This window comes from Cetorhinus maximus, chromosome 14, assembly GCF_964194155.1.
Source record: "Cetorhinus maximus chromosome 14, sCetMax3.hap1.1, whole genome shotgun sequence".
NCBI classification, from domain to species: Eukaryota; Metazoa; Chordata; class Chondrichthyes; order Lamniformes; family Cetorhinidae; genus Cetorhinus; species Cetorhinus maximus.
The window spans coordinates 92328794-92347223 of NC_135892.1; the positions used below are offsets into that span (position 1 = coordinate 92328794).

At 46.0% G+C, this 18430-nt stretch overlaps 1 protein-coding gene across 1 annotated transcript in view; it reads right to left on the minus strand.

Moving 5' to 3' along the window:
* Positions 1-18430, minus strand: part of LOC144689335 (ALK tyrosine kinase receptor-like) — a 274691-nt gene that overhangs the window by 59062 nt on the left and 197199 nt on the right. The window contains exon 13 of the mRNA XM_078556369.1: positions 1180-1244. Within this exon, the coding sequence (XP_078412495.1) occupies positions 1180-1244 (65 nt within the window). The remainder of the gene's footprint in view (positions 1-1179; positions 1245-18430) is intronic.

Below are 18430 nucleotides of genomic sequence, written 5' to 3' on the forward strand. Positions count from 1 at the left end.
AGGGTTAATTTATCCCTCCAAGCCCCAGTTACTGTAATGCATCACTTTCATATGGAGGCACTGACTCATCTAGGCATGAGACAAATTTTAAGGATCAATGGTGGATTACGATACCATTCTCAGTTTCAATACCCGAGAAGGATTTGACACTTTGTACTACTGCCTGGAATGAGTGGCAGCATCAGGGACATCTGTATCTGCCCCTTCAACAGAGAGGTCTCCAGGTCAGTTAATGCATTCAAATATCTTCCTTGAATATGCAAACACATTACTCTTTATTTTACCAGATCTGCTGCTTTAGAACTATTATGATTTTTTAAAGAAATGTAGTTTTTGGTGACCAGGTTACTATAGCCCTCGATCCGTTAGAGCCTCAAATGGATGTCTAGGGTTGTAGGCATTTCTTGGCTTGAGATTATCTACCTTGACTCAGCAACCTACAAGGAGGAATTTCTTCGCAGACTATTTAAATTGGGTTAACTAAGAAGCAGCAATCTCCTGGAGCTATCTACCCCACGGATTATCATGCTCATTAACTGAAAAAAAAAAACTTGAACAGTGATGGCCATCTTTTTGGAGTGGGAATATAGAAACATAGGATTTAGGAGAAGGAGTAGGCCATTCAGCCCTTCGAGTTTGCTGTGCCACTTGATAAGGTCATGGCTAATCTGGTTGTGGTCTCAGCTGAACCTTCTTCTCTGCCTCCACAACCCTTGACTCCTTTGTCTATTAAAAATCTACCCTGCCCTGAATAAATTCAAAGACGCAATCTCCACTGCGTTATGAGGAAGAGAATTCCAAAGACTAATGACCTTCTGGGAGAAAACATTTTTCCTCATCCCCGTCCTAAAAAGGAGACCACTTATTAAACTGTGTCCCCCTCATTCTAGTGTCGCCCAGAAGAGGAAACATCCCCCCAGCATCTACCCTATTAAACCCGCTCAGGGTCTTATATGTTTCAATAAGATCACGTCTCATTCTTCTAAACTCCAATGGGTGTAGGCCCAACCTGTCCAACTTTTCCTTATAGATAAGCTCTTCATTCCAGGAATGAGATGGGATGAGAAGAAAGGAAATAAAAAAAGAAAATATGGCAAGGTGAAGTGATGTTGTGGCTTCTAATGCTGTTTGGCAAGGAATCTTACTGTTTCCTTTGCCAATTTGTTAAGACAGTCTTACCTAATTATCAAGGCCTCCATCAGGAAATCCAGCTCATCCTGTTCAGAACATACCTCCGGCAATGTCTAAAGAGAACAGAAAATCAGAAGAAGTTACTTTTACCAAGGCCAGAATTTTTCACTCGTCAGCTGGGCATGTGCCCAACCCGAACGAGTGTAAAATGACGCGCGATGACGTTGGGGGAGCGTCCTGACGTCATCGCGCAATATTTCAGTTGAGTCACATGCGGGAGTCGGCAGCACGCCCACCGACAATGAACAGGCCTATTAAGGCCATTAAAGTCCCAATGGAACTAAATTTTTCGCTGCCTGTCCAACCTTACGGTTGGCGGGCAGGCAAAAAGGCCAAGCGGCCTTTGGATTTTTTAGGAAACCTCATCCACGGGCGGGGTGAGGTTTCCAACGGCAATTAAAAATTAAATAAAAGTTTTAACACTTCATTAATAACATAATAAGAGAGTCACACGGGGGGGACATGCTTCATAACATTTTAAAATTCCTTATCTTTAATTTTTAAAATCTTCATCTCCCCGAGGCAGCTCTGTGCCTCAGAGAGCTTTTCCTGTGCGCAGTTGCACGCATGCGCAAAGTTCCCCACTCCCCCTCCCCCTCCACACAGGCAGCGCTGAGCGCTGCAGCGCACGTTTCACGCTGGGAGGGCCTTAATTGGCCCGTCATCATGAAATCGTGGGTGGTAGTCTGCTTCCCGACCGCTCCCACTCGCCCCTACAAGTCTGCCCAACGAGGGCAAAGTCCTGGCCCAAATGTATTTACCATGCATTTCTCAAGAGGGCTGTGGTGTGAGATCCCTTATAGAAAAGCAAAATATTGCAGATGCTGCAAATTTGAAATAAAAACAGAAAATACTAGAAATACTCAGCAGGTCAGGCGTGGAGAGAAACGCCAGTTAACACTTCAGGTCATAAGGCCTGTTGTCATCTGAGCATTTCCAGCATTCCCTGTTTCTTTAAGATCGCTTGTTGGGCTGTAATGGAAAATGAGTGACTAAAGTGAAGTGTACTCCTGTCTGAGCTGCCGGGAAGCAGAATTAGCTGCCATTTGCACATGTCTTTCATCCCTGACAGCCTCTGGTGTTAAAAGCTGTTAGAATTACTGCCTCAGGGACATTGGCACATTGACACTCAACAGCATCTTTTAAACCTTGTTAATTTTAACATAATGCCAACTTGTTACAACTGAAATAGTTGACAGTGGAACAGCATTGTTTGCTTGCTTTACGTTGGACTGAATCTTCCGAGGATTGCCACTCTGCTCCTGTTTTTTTTTTACTCAGCGCTGGAGCTCCACATTCTTGACCCAGACCTCTGAACTGGGCCTATTCAGAAATGCGGAATGTACCTGTTCTCATAGTCATTCCTCACATGGCAGCATCGTTGAGGGAAACCAAGCCATGCCCCCTTTTACAGCACCAGGTGCCGCAGTTTGGTAATTTGGTAATTTAGTAATGGTTCATTCACTAGCGCAGAGAAGCTTTGGGACATTTAAATAGCTTTACGCTGTGTTAGTGAATGAGTGTGAGTGAGGTAAATGGGCAGCATGGTAGGGTGTTAGTTGGATGGTAGGTGGCAGGGTGGTGGGTGGGTAGGCTGGCAGGGTGGTGGAGTGATAGAGTGGTGAGGTCATGTCAGATTGGGTTGGGGGGTAGTTGGAGGGTCAGGGCAGGGGGTCAGAGGGTTGGGAGCAGTCAGAGGGTCGTGTGGGGGGGCATTCAGGGTGGTGTCAATTGTATGTTTATCCAGGAGTTCGACCTATTTCTTTCAGTCTAACATTTTCTGGGTAACTATCCAGTTAAGTAAGTCAGAATCCTCTGAAGTTTCTGACTGTAACTTGGAGTTGGAGGCTCTTTCGGAGGGTTACAGGCACAGGGTAATTGCCCATCAGAAGTTGAAATTTTCCAGGCAATTCCTGCAGAGTCCTTGTGTTGGGACCTCTGAAGGGTACCCCAGCACATCTTCCAGGGTACCTCCGAGGTCTGACCATCCAGAGACCAGGTTCTGAGCCATCATATTGTGGCTGCCTGTGAAACAAGTGGATTTATTTACTGGCATGTTCTGCTGAATGGACAGTCACAATATTGTCTGTAACCCTTTCCTGATGTTAAGAATGACCCATGCAAGACTTAGACAGACGGGTGTTGGAGACATTTATGCGGTGGCAAGAAACAAAGATCATCCCACAAGGTGGCGCTCTTTGCCTACGGAGGAATGCATAGCGCCTGAATGATGTAGCAAACTGCGAATGGTGTCATTACTATGAACCTGGATTTTTTAGTTTTGCATAATCCAGGCATATCTTTGGTGGAACTGAACTTTCACTCCTTTTACCCTTGACCCCAGCAGAATCTTTGGGTAATTTAAATAACTTTGGAAGATCGCTCAGCCTCGATGAGAGCGAGTCCACTTGCGAGAGGGGGAGGTGGGGGGGATGGTTTTGGTTTTGGTGGGTGCAGATCACGTGTGGCAGACCACAGAAGGTTGAATACACAAGGTCTTTAAATTTAAACACCCACCTGTGCTGGGTTCGGGGGGGGAGTTGGACGGTCGGGGCAGGGGGTCTGAGGGTTGGGAGTAGTCGGAGGGTCGGGGAGTTGGGGGGGGGCGTTCAGGGTGGTGCCAATTGTATATTTATCCAGGAGTTAGACCTATTTCTTTCAGCCTAACATTTTCTGGGTAACTATCCAGTTAAGTAAGTCAGAATCCTCTGAAGTTTCTGACTGTAACTTGGAGTTGGAGGCTTTTTCAAAGGGTTACAGACACAGGGTAATTGCCCTCTTCCCTCAAAGCAATTCTGGAGGGCGGGGGCAATCAGGAGATTCTTGCATTCAACACTGCTATGGTGTAAATTAAAGTTACTGTCATTTAAACATCATTACAGTATACCCACTCAAATGTTGGCAGGGACCATCCTTCAAATCCAGAGTTAGAAAAATGAATGGGACACAGAATAGGAGCCCAACTCAATTACTACATAGCTGCCCAGTTTTGCCTTAAAATCATAATATTTTGCCTAAAAATCATAATAGGATATTAACATAACACACGGTGCACATTAACTATGTAATCTGTTCTTAACACCAAATCAGGGAACTAAAATAAAAAATGGGGGAAAAAAAATAACTCACTTTGCACCTGTTTTTTGGGCATTTAATGACACAATGCCTGTTTTATCACCCTGATCTCAAACTCAGCTTCAGCTGCTCACCAGTGATCTTCCCTCCTTCATAAGGTCAGAAGTGGGGATGTTCGCTGATGAAACGCAAAATGTTCAGCACCATTCACCACTCCTCAGATACTGAAGCAGTCCATGCCCATATGCAGCGAGAACTGAACAACATTCAGGCTTGGGCTGATATGTGGCAAGTGACTTCGTGCCACAAAAGTGCCAGATAATGATCATCTCCAACAAGAGAAAATCTAACCAACTCCCCTTGATATTCAACACATGGCTGAATCCCCCAAACTTAACTGGAATAGCCAAGTAAACACAGTGGCTACAAGAGCAGGTCTGGGGCTGGGGATTCTGCAGTGAGTAACTCAACTCCTGATTTCCAAAAGCCTGTTCATCAACTACAAGTTGCGAGTCAGGAGTGTGTTGGATTACTCTCCACTTGCCTGGATGAGTACGGTTCCAACAACACTCAGGAAGCTTGAAACAATCCAGGGCAAAGCAGCCCACTGGATTGTCACCCCATCCACCACCTTCGACATTCACTCCCTCAACCGCTGATGCACAGTGGTAGCAGTGTGTACCCTCTACAAGATGCACTGCAGCAACTCGTCAAGCCTCCTTCAGCAGCACCTTTCCAAACCTGTGACCTCCACCACCTAGAAGGGTAAGGGCAGCAGACACATGGGACTACCACCATCTGCAAGTTCCCCTCTCACACCCTCCTGACTTTGAACTATATCACCGGTCCTTCAGTGTTGTTTGGAAGGGAATTCCAGCATTTTGACCCAACAGCAGTGACGTGTGCCTATTCCAGATGGGCTGCAGCCGTTCAAGGTGGAAGCTTACCACCACCTTCTCAAGGATAATTATGGATCAGCAACAAATGCCGATCATGCCAACAATTCTCATATCCCATGAAAGAATTTTTTCAAATGCATGCATCGCTCAGTTTTTCCCTGGCTTAACCAATCGTCCTTTAAGAGACCCTTGGAGACCACCAACAAAAAACCAAGTGAAGGATCCCATGTTTGGCAACCAATAGCATCTGTGTGAGGGGCAGGGCAGGTGAAGATGAGAGATCTAGTGATAAAACCTCCAGTCAGTTCAGCAAGAGCTGTCAACTCTAGTCCCATCTTCACTAATAAATCCCATTCATCACCTCAGTATTGAAGTTGGAGCTGAATAAAATGTCAATTGCTTTCACCTGTCAATTGTTTTCGATTCCAAACTAGCCTGACCATTTCAGTCATCCGTATCCCTTTCTGAGGCATTGTCCATCCAGCACTTCCTTGGTTTTCTTATTCCATGTACCTTTGGGCCATGGGTATTTTAGTTGTTTCCACACTTGAAATGTGCCAACACCATCTTTGGGCAAGAGTTGTTTCTTGTCCGAGCCAAGCTCTTACTATGTCATTCTAGATTCTTCTCATCCTATGTGTTACTCTCAATCAACATATCTCTGCTGTCAATACCCTTCACTGTACATTGGGATGAGTTGAATGAGTCACAACACATTTCCATGTACAATAATTTTGGCACTAGATTAGCAACGTACCAAGGCAATAGGAGAAAGTTTAGGAAATGGGATGCACATTACTGTTATTGCAGCAGCAGCGAATAGGAATTCAGATTGAACGATACAGCAGGAAAAATGCGGGAAACTCAAGTTAATTAAAAAATGGTAACGAAAGAAAAAAAAACTTGCATTTATCTATTGTCTTCCACAATCTGAGTGTCCGAACGTCCTTTATGGCCAGTAGTGTGATTTTGAAGTGCAGTCAATGTAATGTAGGGAAGTGTGGAAATCAATAAACAGCAATGAAATAAATGACCAGATCACCTGTTTCTCTGATTTTATGATATTGGTTGAGGGATAACTATTGGTCAGGATACCAAGCAGAACTCCCTGCTCTTCTTCAAATAGTACTATGAAATCTTTTACTTTCACTTGAGGGGGTTTGGGTTTACGTTTCATCTGAAAGGCGGTACTTCTGACAGTGCAACACTCGCTTAGTATTGCACTGAGGTGTCAGCCTAGATTATGTGCTCAAGTTTCTGAAAAGGGACTTGTACCCACGACCTTCTGAGTCATGAGTGCTGCCACTGAGCCGCAATTTACGAATTATTAAACAAAAATGGGATAAGTAAATAGCGAAAGAGAACAGGGAAAAAAATGTGGATGATAAAGACCCTATCTCCATAGCTCCCTTGCTGTTAAGGGACAGAAAGCAGAAGAAGGCCACGAATTAATGGCAGGTTGTATATACATGGGAAACTGTAACTCTGAGGCAGGAGATTATGAATTACCAAGGAAGATCCTGCTGAGTTTGGAAGAGCTGGGAGGCTGGCCTGTGAAACATATCCATACAATTTGCATCGTGAAGTATGCCATCAGCACCTGGAACATTATTACAGAACAGATTGCAACTTTAGGTTATGAACGAGAAACCCAAGCTGTTATGTTTTACAGCCACTGCTGTTTTCCATATCTTACCCAATATTAGTCATTTTCTAAATTCTTTATTGCAGGGAAATGAGGAAGCGCGTCCCTAAAAACTATTCACTTTCTGCCAAAGCAAATGAATCTTGGATACTAACCACAATGTGATTTTGAAAGTCAATATCAGAATGGCCATTATCAAAATTGAGCAGCCCAGAGTCAACACTGTTCACAAATGCCTCAGTAAAATCCACCATTAAACTTCCACTCAAAATCTAATGGGAACAACTTTTATAGCCATCAAATAAAACATACGAGCTTATAAAATAAAAGCAGTTTTGTTTCATTCTGCATCAGCAACGTAAACAAAAGCGCTGATAATCAGAAGCTTTTTGTTTTGTTTTAATCAGCAGTTTATTTTAAACAGCACCTTTCTTAATGCTTTCTAGCAAAATTAGTTACTTTATGTAAATCCAATGAGCACATTTCCTAATAACTGTACCATTCGCGGATCCTGACACTGACTGAATCTTTTCTTATCCCAATTTTCTCTGGTCTTCTCCTGAATATATAATCCTGAAGCCTCTGAGTGCCTCAGGAGAAATAAATGGGCGGAAACATTGCCATTGTTCAATTTTTTTTTCTTTATTCTTTCATGAGATGTGGGTTGCTGACAAGGCCAGCATTTGTTGAAAGCAAGCAAGGATCCTGGCCATTGCCAACTACTAAAATTCCTTGCTAAATTATGGTTCTAAAGGTTTCAATGGATCTCTGGTTCATTGTGCAAGTGACCGTTGCGCAAGCATGGTGACGACGCCTTGAAAAGCCATTGCCTGCTGACCAGCTGCACCCTGGCCCTATATGAATTCATGGGTTCAAGTGTCTTTGCATAATTCAGGTGTATGCATGGGCTAGTATCAGTGCTGCTGAGGTGCCTATTTGGCTAGGGAAGGGCTGAGAGGGCATGGATGAGGACAGCACAGCAATGAGAGGGGTTAGCGATGTAGGAAACTGCATTGTCAAGTTGCTGTGTTGAATAGACAGCTGTATCAGCAAAAGTAGGCAAAATGGGTTTTAAATTATTGGCCTGAATTTCATGCTCCCCCGCTGGCAGGTTTGAAGGCATGGTGGGGTGGGGGTGGGGAAACTATTAGCCATTTAAGGGCTGTTTCCCACCCAGCCTCAATTTTGAGGCTGGCGGGAGGATTTCCAGGACACAGGGGAAGCCTGAAAATGATCAGCCTCGGTCGAGAAGGGTGGGGGGCCTCCATCAGAAGCCCCCTTCTGACTTTGGCAGCAGCCCTCCACCCCCACCTCCACAAGGTTCTCTCTCCCTCGACACCCCAATCGCCCATTATCCACCCCCACCAGGCCTTCTCTGCCCTCCTTGCCCTGAGACCCCGAAAACTTACCTTTCCATCCAGTCCTGGGTCTTAGGCTCTGATGTCTTCAGGAAGTTCCTCTCCTGTCCACTGCAGCTTCTGTTCCTGCAGGGACTAGAGAGCTGCCGGCCAATCAGATTGGACGGCAGCTCTCTAAGGTGGGATTTCCTCCCAGGAGAGGGGCGGAAGTCCTGCCTGCAGCCAACCGATGCTCATTCGAACATGAAATGGCTGCGGGGCAGGCAGAGTCGGCCGGGATGTGTTCCCCACCCACTCTTCGGATGGAGATGAGATGGGAAAACCCGCCGTCCGAAACGCCCTGACCTTTGTTAATATAACCTCTGCCAGAATGAGACCCTGGCAATCATGTATGCATGTTTCAAAGACTGTGTGGGAGAGGTGCAAACTTGGACAGGTTACATTGTCCTGCTAGACTTTTTACAGAATGAGGCAGGTGCATAAAAGCTCTTTCACCCACTTCTACCAGAGAGGTCAAGGCTGAAAATGATGAATCATAACTGGGTCTTGCTCAAATTTCATCCTTGCCTACCTAACTAGCGCCCCTGGTGTGCTCAAAATCTTGCAAATTTTTGGGGCTTAGTAGTTTACTGCACAATGGTGAGCACAATCCTGGCTTCACCTGACATCAGTTCAAACTAAGAGCGAGAACGCAAATTCATTTTTTGTCCTACATTACTCACTGCACTGCTGACACTGGATGCCTGTGGAGCAGATAAAATCAACAACCAAAAGAAAAAATGCACAATAATTTCCTGGGGAGGGTTTTCCCTCATCGGGCGGGCGTGGTGGGCAGACCCGGGAATGGCCACAAGGCTGACTGCCGCTCGCGATCAGGCCCCGGCCATGATTTCACGCTGGTTGGCCAATTAATGGAAAATGCAAAGGCTGCCTGGCCTATTCGCCCGCCCGCCAATCAAACAGCGAAAAATTCAATTTGATTAATTGTTTAAGGGCCTTAATAGGCCTCTTGATTGTTGGCGGACACGCACGTGAGAGACTGAAAGATCACGAGAGAGCGTGATGACATTGGGACTCTCATCCAGCGTCATCGCGCACTATTCCACCCCTGTTTGGGTTGGACGCGCGCCCTCCTGTGGGACCAAAAATTCTGCTCCTGGTTTCTGTCCAGGTCTGTTTCGTTTAGAATCAGCCACAATAAAATGAATTGAGTTTGCCTTGGGAGCATCTTCAGACTGATAAAAAGAGATAAAATAACAGATATCAAAGTGGTCACCAATTTGTTGCCCCCTCAAATTTTGTGCAGTAAGTGGAATTGGTGATGGGAGACTGAAAAACCCAGCTCGTATCTATATAGCTGGATCTGCATCACTCTTGCGGCAGAAGTGATTTTCTGTCCTGACTTTAAGATTGGCCTAGAAAAGCCACAGTTGCTTTTAAATACTATGGGCGGAATATTATGCTCGGAGGCGGGCATGTGCCCGACACTCCTGAGTGTAAAATGACGTGCGATGACGTTGGGCGAGCACCCCAACAATATCGCAGTCTCGCGATATTTAGTTCGGCGGGTGCGTGCCAGAATCAGCTGTGCGCCCGCCAACAATTAAAAGGCCTATTAAGGCCATTAAGTAGCTAATCAAATTCAGCTTCCTGACCGCCCCCGCCAAGCACGTCTGCCCTATAATACACAGAAACAAAGCCTAGTTTAACTTACTGTTTAGTTCGCTCAGGATTGGGCTGACCACACGCTTTGACCATCTAGAGAGGGCTTCACAATCAATGGAGCTTAGAGGGTTTAAAGTTTTTATCCTTTTTCTTATTTTACAGGTTAACAGCGTGTTGTAAGTATAGGCTTTTGTTATTAACTTTTATTGACATTTATATGGGAAAAAATGTTTTATTAAAAGGTTAGAGATTTTTTCCTTTCCCTTAACTGTATCTGATGTTTATGTGGAACTTAAGGTACCAAACACTGGGCTGTCACTTTCCCTGACTGGTGAACAAGTGGCACCAGCTGGCTGTTACACGTGCACTTGCCCATAGATTTTCTGTAGGCTTTGACACTTAACAGCCAAATATTCAAAAAGCACAGCATTCCCTATAGATCAGTGGTATTCATTAGAAAAATAGTGATGGCCAACTGGGATATGGGAAAATTTTAATCAGGCCACAAGTAGAAGGTATCTCAATACATAAATCAAAAACAAGATTATGAAAAATAAACATTAGTAACTGTACACAGTACACCAAGTGTACGCTTACTAAGGGCAGGATTTTCACAGAGTTGGGGGGACTCCACAGACCTTTAAAAAAATGGCATGTTGGATCTGAATGCAAAAGATGCGCCCCCATTTCTGACAGATCCAACTTTGGCTGGTGAAGGGGAAGGGACAGGGCATGATTCACATAGGTGGGAAACCCAAGCTCAGCATGGCCATTTAATCTTAGTGCTCTGTTCATACAGGCCCCATTTTGCCTGTTCCAAGGCCCTTAACCCACAGTGTGGGAGACATGAATTGATGGAATAGGCGTAAACACTCTTGAAGGGCGGATAGGTCTGTTTAAATGTCATGGTCTGAAGTTTTTTTCAAAATCACCTGATCTTTAAACTTAAAAGAAAACAGATTAAACTGTCAGCGAGAGTGAAAAAAAAAGTCTGTTGGAGTGCTTTGACAGACAGGCCATCTGGTTTAGATTAGAAAAAGAAGACAATCTGTTCTGCAGTTTCAATGGGGTTCTTTGTTGACATTTCCCAAGGGCTGTTAGTATGGCATTATGAATGCTTGGCTGAGTTCCAAAACTACCATTATCTCAGCAGGTGTTTCTGAGTTCACAGTTTGATTGACAGTTTGGAGAGGCTATTACATGATAAACTGTCTTTATTGTGGTTATTAACTTGAAGGGTGTTTGTTTTTCTAACATATTAACCACTTGAGAGGATTTAAAAGCTTTGACTGTGTTTTGAGGATGGGAGTGTGCTTGAGTGAGAACTGTATTTGATTGTTAGGAGTCTATTTTTTCATCTCCATATGATTCCTGAGGTCTACCCAGGGTGAGTACTGGGAAAGTGGCTAAGGAATTGGCATGGGGAGTATGAAGGGACATGGAGTGGATGGGGGCATGAGTTGGCTTGGAGGTGGCATGGGGACATGAGGGTGTGAGAGGGTATAAAGGGTGAGGATTAGAGGGCCAATAGCCTCTAAAATGACTGTGATGAAGCCCCAGAGAATTATGATAGGTCTTCTAACCAGCTTACCTCGGCACTTGCCCACCTCCATGGCCGCCTACGATCTGCTTCCAGGGACCCTGTTCCCTGCAGTGAAAATTGGATCCAATGGGGCCCTTTAAACCAAGGCAGCTCTGCCAAGTCAGGAAATTTCCCAGCATGAGCTACCCACCTCACTAATGAAAATCTGGTCCTATAACTTACTAACTCCTAGTAACGTAACATGCTTGTTGTCATTCCCATTGGCTGTCTCTCCCTTTCCCAGACCCTCCCACTCGCTATCTCTCCTGTTCACTGCTTACCTCCCCAACCCTCCTGCTCGCCGTCTCTCTCCCGCTCACCGACTCTCCCATTTGCTGCTTCCTTCCCCAACTCTTCCCTCTGACTCGCCGCTTCCCTCTCCCAAACCTTCGCTGTGAGTGAGGGCTCATGCGAGGGTCAGCAAGAGGAAGGAAATGAGTGAGGCAGTGAGGGACTGCAAGTGGGAGGTGTGGGGAGGGAAGCAGCGTGCAGGAGAGGCAGTGAGTAGGAGGGTCGGTGAACCTCTTGGTGAATACTGCTGCTGTGGAGCAGGCAACATCCTTAGACAGTAAGATCGAAGAATTGTTAATTTGCCACACAGTTTGAACAAGAATCTGTCAGTTACAATATTGAATTCAAGGTCAACTCAGGTATGAAAGTGAAATAAAGTGAAGGAAAGAAAAATTGGATTAAGAGAGAGTAGGAGACAAAAAGAAAAGTAAAAACAATGTTTTTTGTATTTCCAATAATAATTAAATTCTGAGGAATGAGACTCCATACTTGTGAAAGCTAATTTTCAGTGTTAAAGAAGTTGTTTGGCAATAATTAAGATTTCCCACATCATTAAAAGTGTACTCACATTGGAATGGATAATCTCTTCTTGTGAGTTTAGTTTGATCTATAAGGTAAGTACAGCAACCTCATGCTGTTCAATCTAATTGAATGAGTAGTCAGATGGTGGAATGCCATTTTTAGAAAGTTTTTGGAGGATCATCTCATCTGCACAACAATGTAAACTTTTCCTTTTTTAACTGCTTATGTGCACTTGTCAGAAATTGTTGCTTGATTTCCACACAAATAGCCCCGATAACCACCTGACTTTTAGTTAAGCAGCAAATTCGGGCCCTTTATCTACTGATTCAGCAGAAAGCTGTCTGTAATGGAAGCATTTGCAAGAATTCAGCAAAATGGAAAGAGCTAAAAAAATTGAAAGAGAAGGACATGAGTAAAGAACTATTACAACACAGACTTCCATGAAAAGAGATATCTAATTGATGAATCACCTTAGTTAAAATAATGATGAACGTTTGTTTAGAAGCATTTGTTTAGAAGTACAACATTTTAAAATTGCTGGCACAAAGCGAATGAAAGGGTGCCAGGCAGATCAATAGATACCAAAACTTGACTGTCTGCACCCTTTATACGCCACCCATTCATATGGTTATCTGGCATATCTACTTGGCAGTGATAGGGGAACTGGGCCACTTTAATCTAATTTCAGATCTATGCCATCTCATTTAAAGGCACCAACCATTATATGGTTGCCAGTGTAAGTTGGGGGTAATTACCTCCCTCAATATTTTGCCACTGACTCCTAGCATTAACTAATTTGCAGTATCAGCCAATGTGGTGTCCACACAAGAAAGAAAAAACATTCATTTAGAATGTCTCTTCGGATGTCTTTGGGATCTCCCAAGGTACTTTAGAGTGAATGGATCACTTTCTTGAAGGGTAGTGTTACAATCGCCAGAGAGACTGATGACTTTTAAAAGAAAGGAATTCCCATGAAGCCAATGGAAAGAAAACCAATGGACAACATTTCACTTTTTCAAATTTTTACTGTAACAAACCAACTAAAATCAACATAATTCGTACATTAATTAATAAGTGAAGGATATTTCAAATGAAAAGATAAATTTCACTTTAATTCGTTGATACAACAAAAATAAGCCTCACATCACCTCCTGCACAAATGTGGGACTACGTGCAATCTCACAATCTTTCCAGCTCGGCACCCGCTATGTAGGAACTTCCACTTCCCACTCAATCATTCCGACCCCTGAGTCACATTCACCAGCAGCCGTATTCCATTCAAAGTACCCGGGCATAGCTAACACCGGCAAGGCTCACATCTATGAACCCTCTCTCACTCGGGTCCCAACAGCTCTGATAGCACAGGATTCCCAATGACTCCCTTCTCCAACCCCTATAGGTGCTCTGGTGAGCTCTGACAATATTGAAACATCAGCAATGGGTCTTGTCCGATCCACCTTCCTTGCCCTATCTGTCTTCAGTTCTATGCTCTTTCAAACTGTATAAAACACACGGCAACACAAGGTGGAATTTTCCATGAATTGCACCAAGTGCGGTGGCGGGCGTGAAAAACGATGCTTTTCTCTCTGGCCACAAGGGTGGATTTTGCGCTTCCTGGTGCATCCCACCTCATTAATAATGCATGGGAAACACATTAGATCGCTGGCAGCTGAACTCAGATTTGCCTGCTTCGCCATCACCTTATATTTAAAGCACACCAGAGCACAGCCTACTTCATGTACACAGACGAGCACTGCCACCGAAAGCCAAGATGACAGCAGCGCCCAAACATACTGACGCCTCACTGGAGCGCCTTTTGGATGCCCTTGAGGCCCACCATGATGTTGTCTACCCCCGCTCTGGCTGCAGGAAGTCCACCTGAGTCACCAATCCAGCCTAGGAGGTGGTGGCAGCAGCGATCAGCACCAACGGAGCACAGAGGTTGTCAGCCATCCAGTGCAGGAAGAAGATGAATGCTCTCATCCGTTCCATCAGGGTAAGTCAACCACCTCATCACACTCAACACCCAAACCCATCACACACCCGCTGAGATCTCACACCTCAAGGGACAACACCACTAACTCTCACACACACCCTCACATCTCTGTCAGGCTCATATCCTCTTGATCTCACGTCCTCATGTCGCCCATGGCTCTGCCCACCACACAATTCCGTACAGTGTCATCTGTCCTGCTCACACTCTCTCCATCTGTTTTCATGCAGGAGAAGCTGGCTCACAACAGCAAAGAGAGGGCCCAGACCGGGGGTGGAGTGGCCACATTAGGCCCCTCACCCACTTTGAGGAGCATGACATCACGCTGGTTGGTGAGGGCATGGACGTTTCTATGGCAATGGGGAGGTTGGCAGTGAACAGCTATGTGAGGATCCTGCACCAGGTCATCCCTCTCTCAACACAACTAGGAGTGCTCTCTCCTGTTTTTGACTCTGCTGCCATGCACTAACTATCTCTACTTTGGTTCACATGGAGCTCTGCCAAATGACCAGCGCCCTCAGCCAATCCCTGAGCTCCATCCAGGTCCTCATCCCCGGCCAAGAGGACGCCTCCACCATTGAAGAGCTGGAAATAAGCAGCCCAGAAGATCCGTCACAGCCCTTACCCACACCCTTCACCAGTGCAGAGGCACACACCTCGGTGGGACCTATATGTAGAGCAGGCTCGGGTTCACAATCTGGTGGTCACTGCACGGATACGTGTCCGCAGCAGGAGGAGGCAAGTTCAGCCGAGCTCCCCGGCATTCAGAGGACTGCTGGGGAAGAGGCATCTGTGAGGTCTGAGTTAGATGATGAGCCTCTGGATTCGGCCTTCCAACTCATCCTGGGGAGTCAGCAGAAGGTGGGGGAACATCATGCAGCACTGTTGGAACTCAACAGAGTGGCACATGAGTTGGAGGAGTGCATTCACCTGCTCTCTGTGAATTGGTGCCCACATGTGCGTGCATGGAGGTCTCCATGGGGAGGATGGTGGATGCCATGGACCTTGGTCCAGCAGAATGTGGAGATGCATGCAGACCTGCACTCCATTGTGGTAGCCATGGGTAAGTTCCTGCTGTGGCAACATGAGAGGGAAATGGGGCACCTCGACGTGCTCCAAGTGCTCCTTTCCCTCAAGGAGTCAGGCTGGGGTCTACGGGCACCCAAATGGAGGAGGAGCGGCAGTTAGACACTTCTGGGTCATCCACTCAGGAACCTCGAAGGCTGTCCGCTGCCTCGGAGTCCCTTTTGCCTGTGACCCCCTCAACCTCATCCTCTGTCACCACCGAGGGACAGGGGAATAGCCAAAGCAAGCTGGGATCCTCCAGGCCTCGGCTCTCTAGAAGACACGGGTCTAAGTTGTCAGAGGCAACAGGGCCAACCATTGCACAGGCTGTTTCCACCCCTGCTGTGGATGTCAGGGCAGCACCTAGAAGAAGTGTTGGGCCTAGAAAAGTTAAGAAATTCTGATCACAAGTGATTGCATGGGTGAACACATTTTGCCACTTTATAATCTGAAAATATATTCACTTTCATTGAATAATGTTGTCTTTTAGGTTCATTCCCGAGTCTTTCCCCCTGTATCCCCCACACTAGCAGGAGTGAATCTGGGGGGAGAAGTATGAGAGTGGCAGGGCCTTTCGGAACCTTGTGTAAACACTCTCCCACGCATCCGGAGCCTTCATCCTGCACACTCATCTCACTGTCCCGAGCATTTTCAATGCTGCCTGCTGGGTTCTCTTTCAGTTGTCCATCTGAGCTGACCTTCATCTCCGCCCACCCACTGATCACATTCCCATGCAGCACCTGTGTCCATCCAACACGAGGCTCTGCTCACTTTCGATTTGTGAGATATGGTAGTCATTAAGTTTCTGGTAAGCTCCCCCATTCTTTCCCCTCCCCAGTCACCCATGTCCTTTCCCCCATCACAGTGGATCCCCCGGCATCACCTTCCACCTCTCCACCATTACACTATAGACCAAAACCTTCTCTTTCAGGGGTGTCCAGGTGAATGTTCATGTTTCCTACCTTCAGGTGAATCCCACCCCCATCCACATTGACCTCCCTGACCTCCTCCCTCCCACCCAGAGGGTCCGTGTTTGCCTCCATGTCTCCACTGACCATCCTCGCTGCTCCTTCTACCGGTACCAATGCACCCTCACTCTCCCACACTATCAGCTCCCTCAGCCCATCCCCCACACTCACCATTCTGCCCCCTTCCCAGCATGCCCACCCTGAGTTTGCTCCCCAGGAGGCTCACATTGATTCCACAGCCACTTCCCTTGCGCATTCACCTGGACATTCCACCCCCTCCTTACACCTTACCCCTCTGTACACCTTCCTCCTCACTTACACCTTTGCCCCCTTCAACTTCACTCCCCAATATCTTCACCCCCCCCCACCTAATTTAACCCCCCCAACACCTTCGCCCAACTTTACCCCCACCCCAGCCCCCGCCCCCGCAAACGCCCGGCACATCTCCCTCTCCCCCCACCCCCTTTGCTGCTCATCCATACCTGCTCATGTCAAAGTCCCTGAAGGATGGTACAAGCCCAGGTTGAAGTCCCTGAAGGATGGTACAAGCCCAGGGTGAAGTCCCTGAAGGATGGTACAAGCCCAGGGTGAAGTCCCTGAAGGATGGTACAAGCCCAGGGTGAAGTCCCTGAAGGATGGTACAAGCCCAGGGTGAAGTCCCTGAAGGATGGTACAAGCCCAGGGTGAAGTCCCTGAAGTTCTGAAGCAGGCTCGAAGCCTCAGCGAAGTCAAAGCTTCTGTGTGGAAACTTCCCGACTTCTGAGAGCTACTTCGTGGCGGAGTCATGCGCATGAGGATTCACCCAGCATGCGATGCAGCTGTTTCTCCAGGGTCCGGTATGTGTAGGCCTCCAGCATCCTTTTCTCCTTGGATGTGCGAGATCTGAACAAGGCCCTAAAGGGAATTTTGCACGTCATGCTGGTCCAGGTGTGTTCTGGACCGGCATGTTTTCCCAGCATCATAATGGTAAATCAGGTGTGAGGGGGATGATTCCAGTCGGGTCTTACTTTGCAACCTATCAGTGGGATCCAAATTGGTTTCACACTAGCCTCCAGTGGAATTCACGATCCACCATGGATGATCCTGCTGTGATTTCACGCCAAAGTGAAACCGATTTCTGTCCCTCCCTTGAATTTTCCCCCTCTGCTCCGCCATGATGCCCTCCACAAATGGGAGTGGAAAATCCCGGCCACAGTTTCTGCTTTATTCTCAGAGACCTGCTTCAATACCAGGATCTGTTTAAGGATCTTGCCTATTTCCTCTTTACACAAGTTCTCAGTGTGTTTTGAGCCGCCAAACAGAAAACTGCTCCATTCAGAGAGAACATGATCTGTTTCCTCTCACCCGAGTTCTGTGTATTCTGAACTGCCAGACAGAAAACAATGGTGGTTGAACCCAACTACAATTATCTTTATATTTGCCATTTGTGTCTTAGCAGTTAATCCCCATGGCAATCCCAGGTCACATGGACATTTCTTAGAACCTAATGATGTAATAATCAGGAAAGTAATTAGCCCTCTTTCAGACTACTCACTAGTCCATTTTGGTCTTAAAGGGACATTGCACAAAAAGAAAATTTTCTAAAGCACATGGGTCCTCACAGCAGTCACTGATTTATGTCATAACCAATTTGTGCACATTAATGTCCCACAAACAGCAAATGAAATAAAATTGATCTTTTTCAGCTGGTATTAAGTGTGGGATGAATGATGGCCAGGATATTAGGAGAGTACTTTGCTAATTTGCGAACCATATTTTGGGCTCATTTATGTCAACCTAATCAGTGGAGGTCCTGCTTTAATATCTCATTGAAAATACAGCATCTCCCACAGCACAGCACAGAAGAGTCATCCTAATTTACATGCTTAAGTCCCAGCCTGGTGCTTAAGCTTGTAACCTTCTGACTCAAAGGTGAGTCTGTTAGCTATTGAACCAAATTAACATAAATATAGGATAGATAACTGATGACTAGTACTTTTATCTTCTTTCCAACTGATCTGTTCCAGCTCCCAATGTCACTGTGCTGCTATATTTCTTATCGTAGACAGTCATTGATGACCGTCACGTGGCCATTCTATAGCCCACTATGTGTCAGTAAAAGGAAGTAATTAGCCATAGTAATTGGTTATACCAACTAGTAGAGCTGGTGCAAGGATTAAACCCATGTCATTGACAT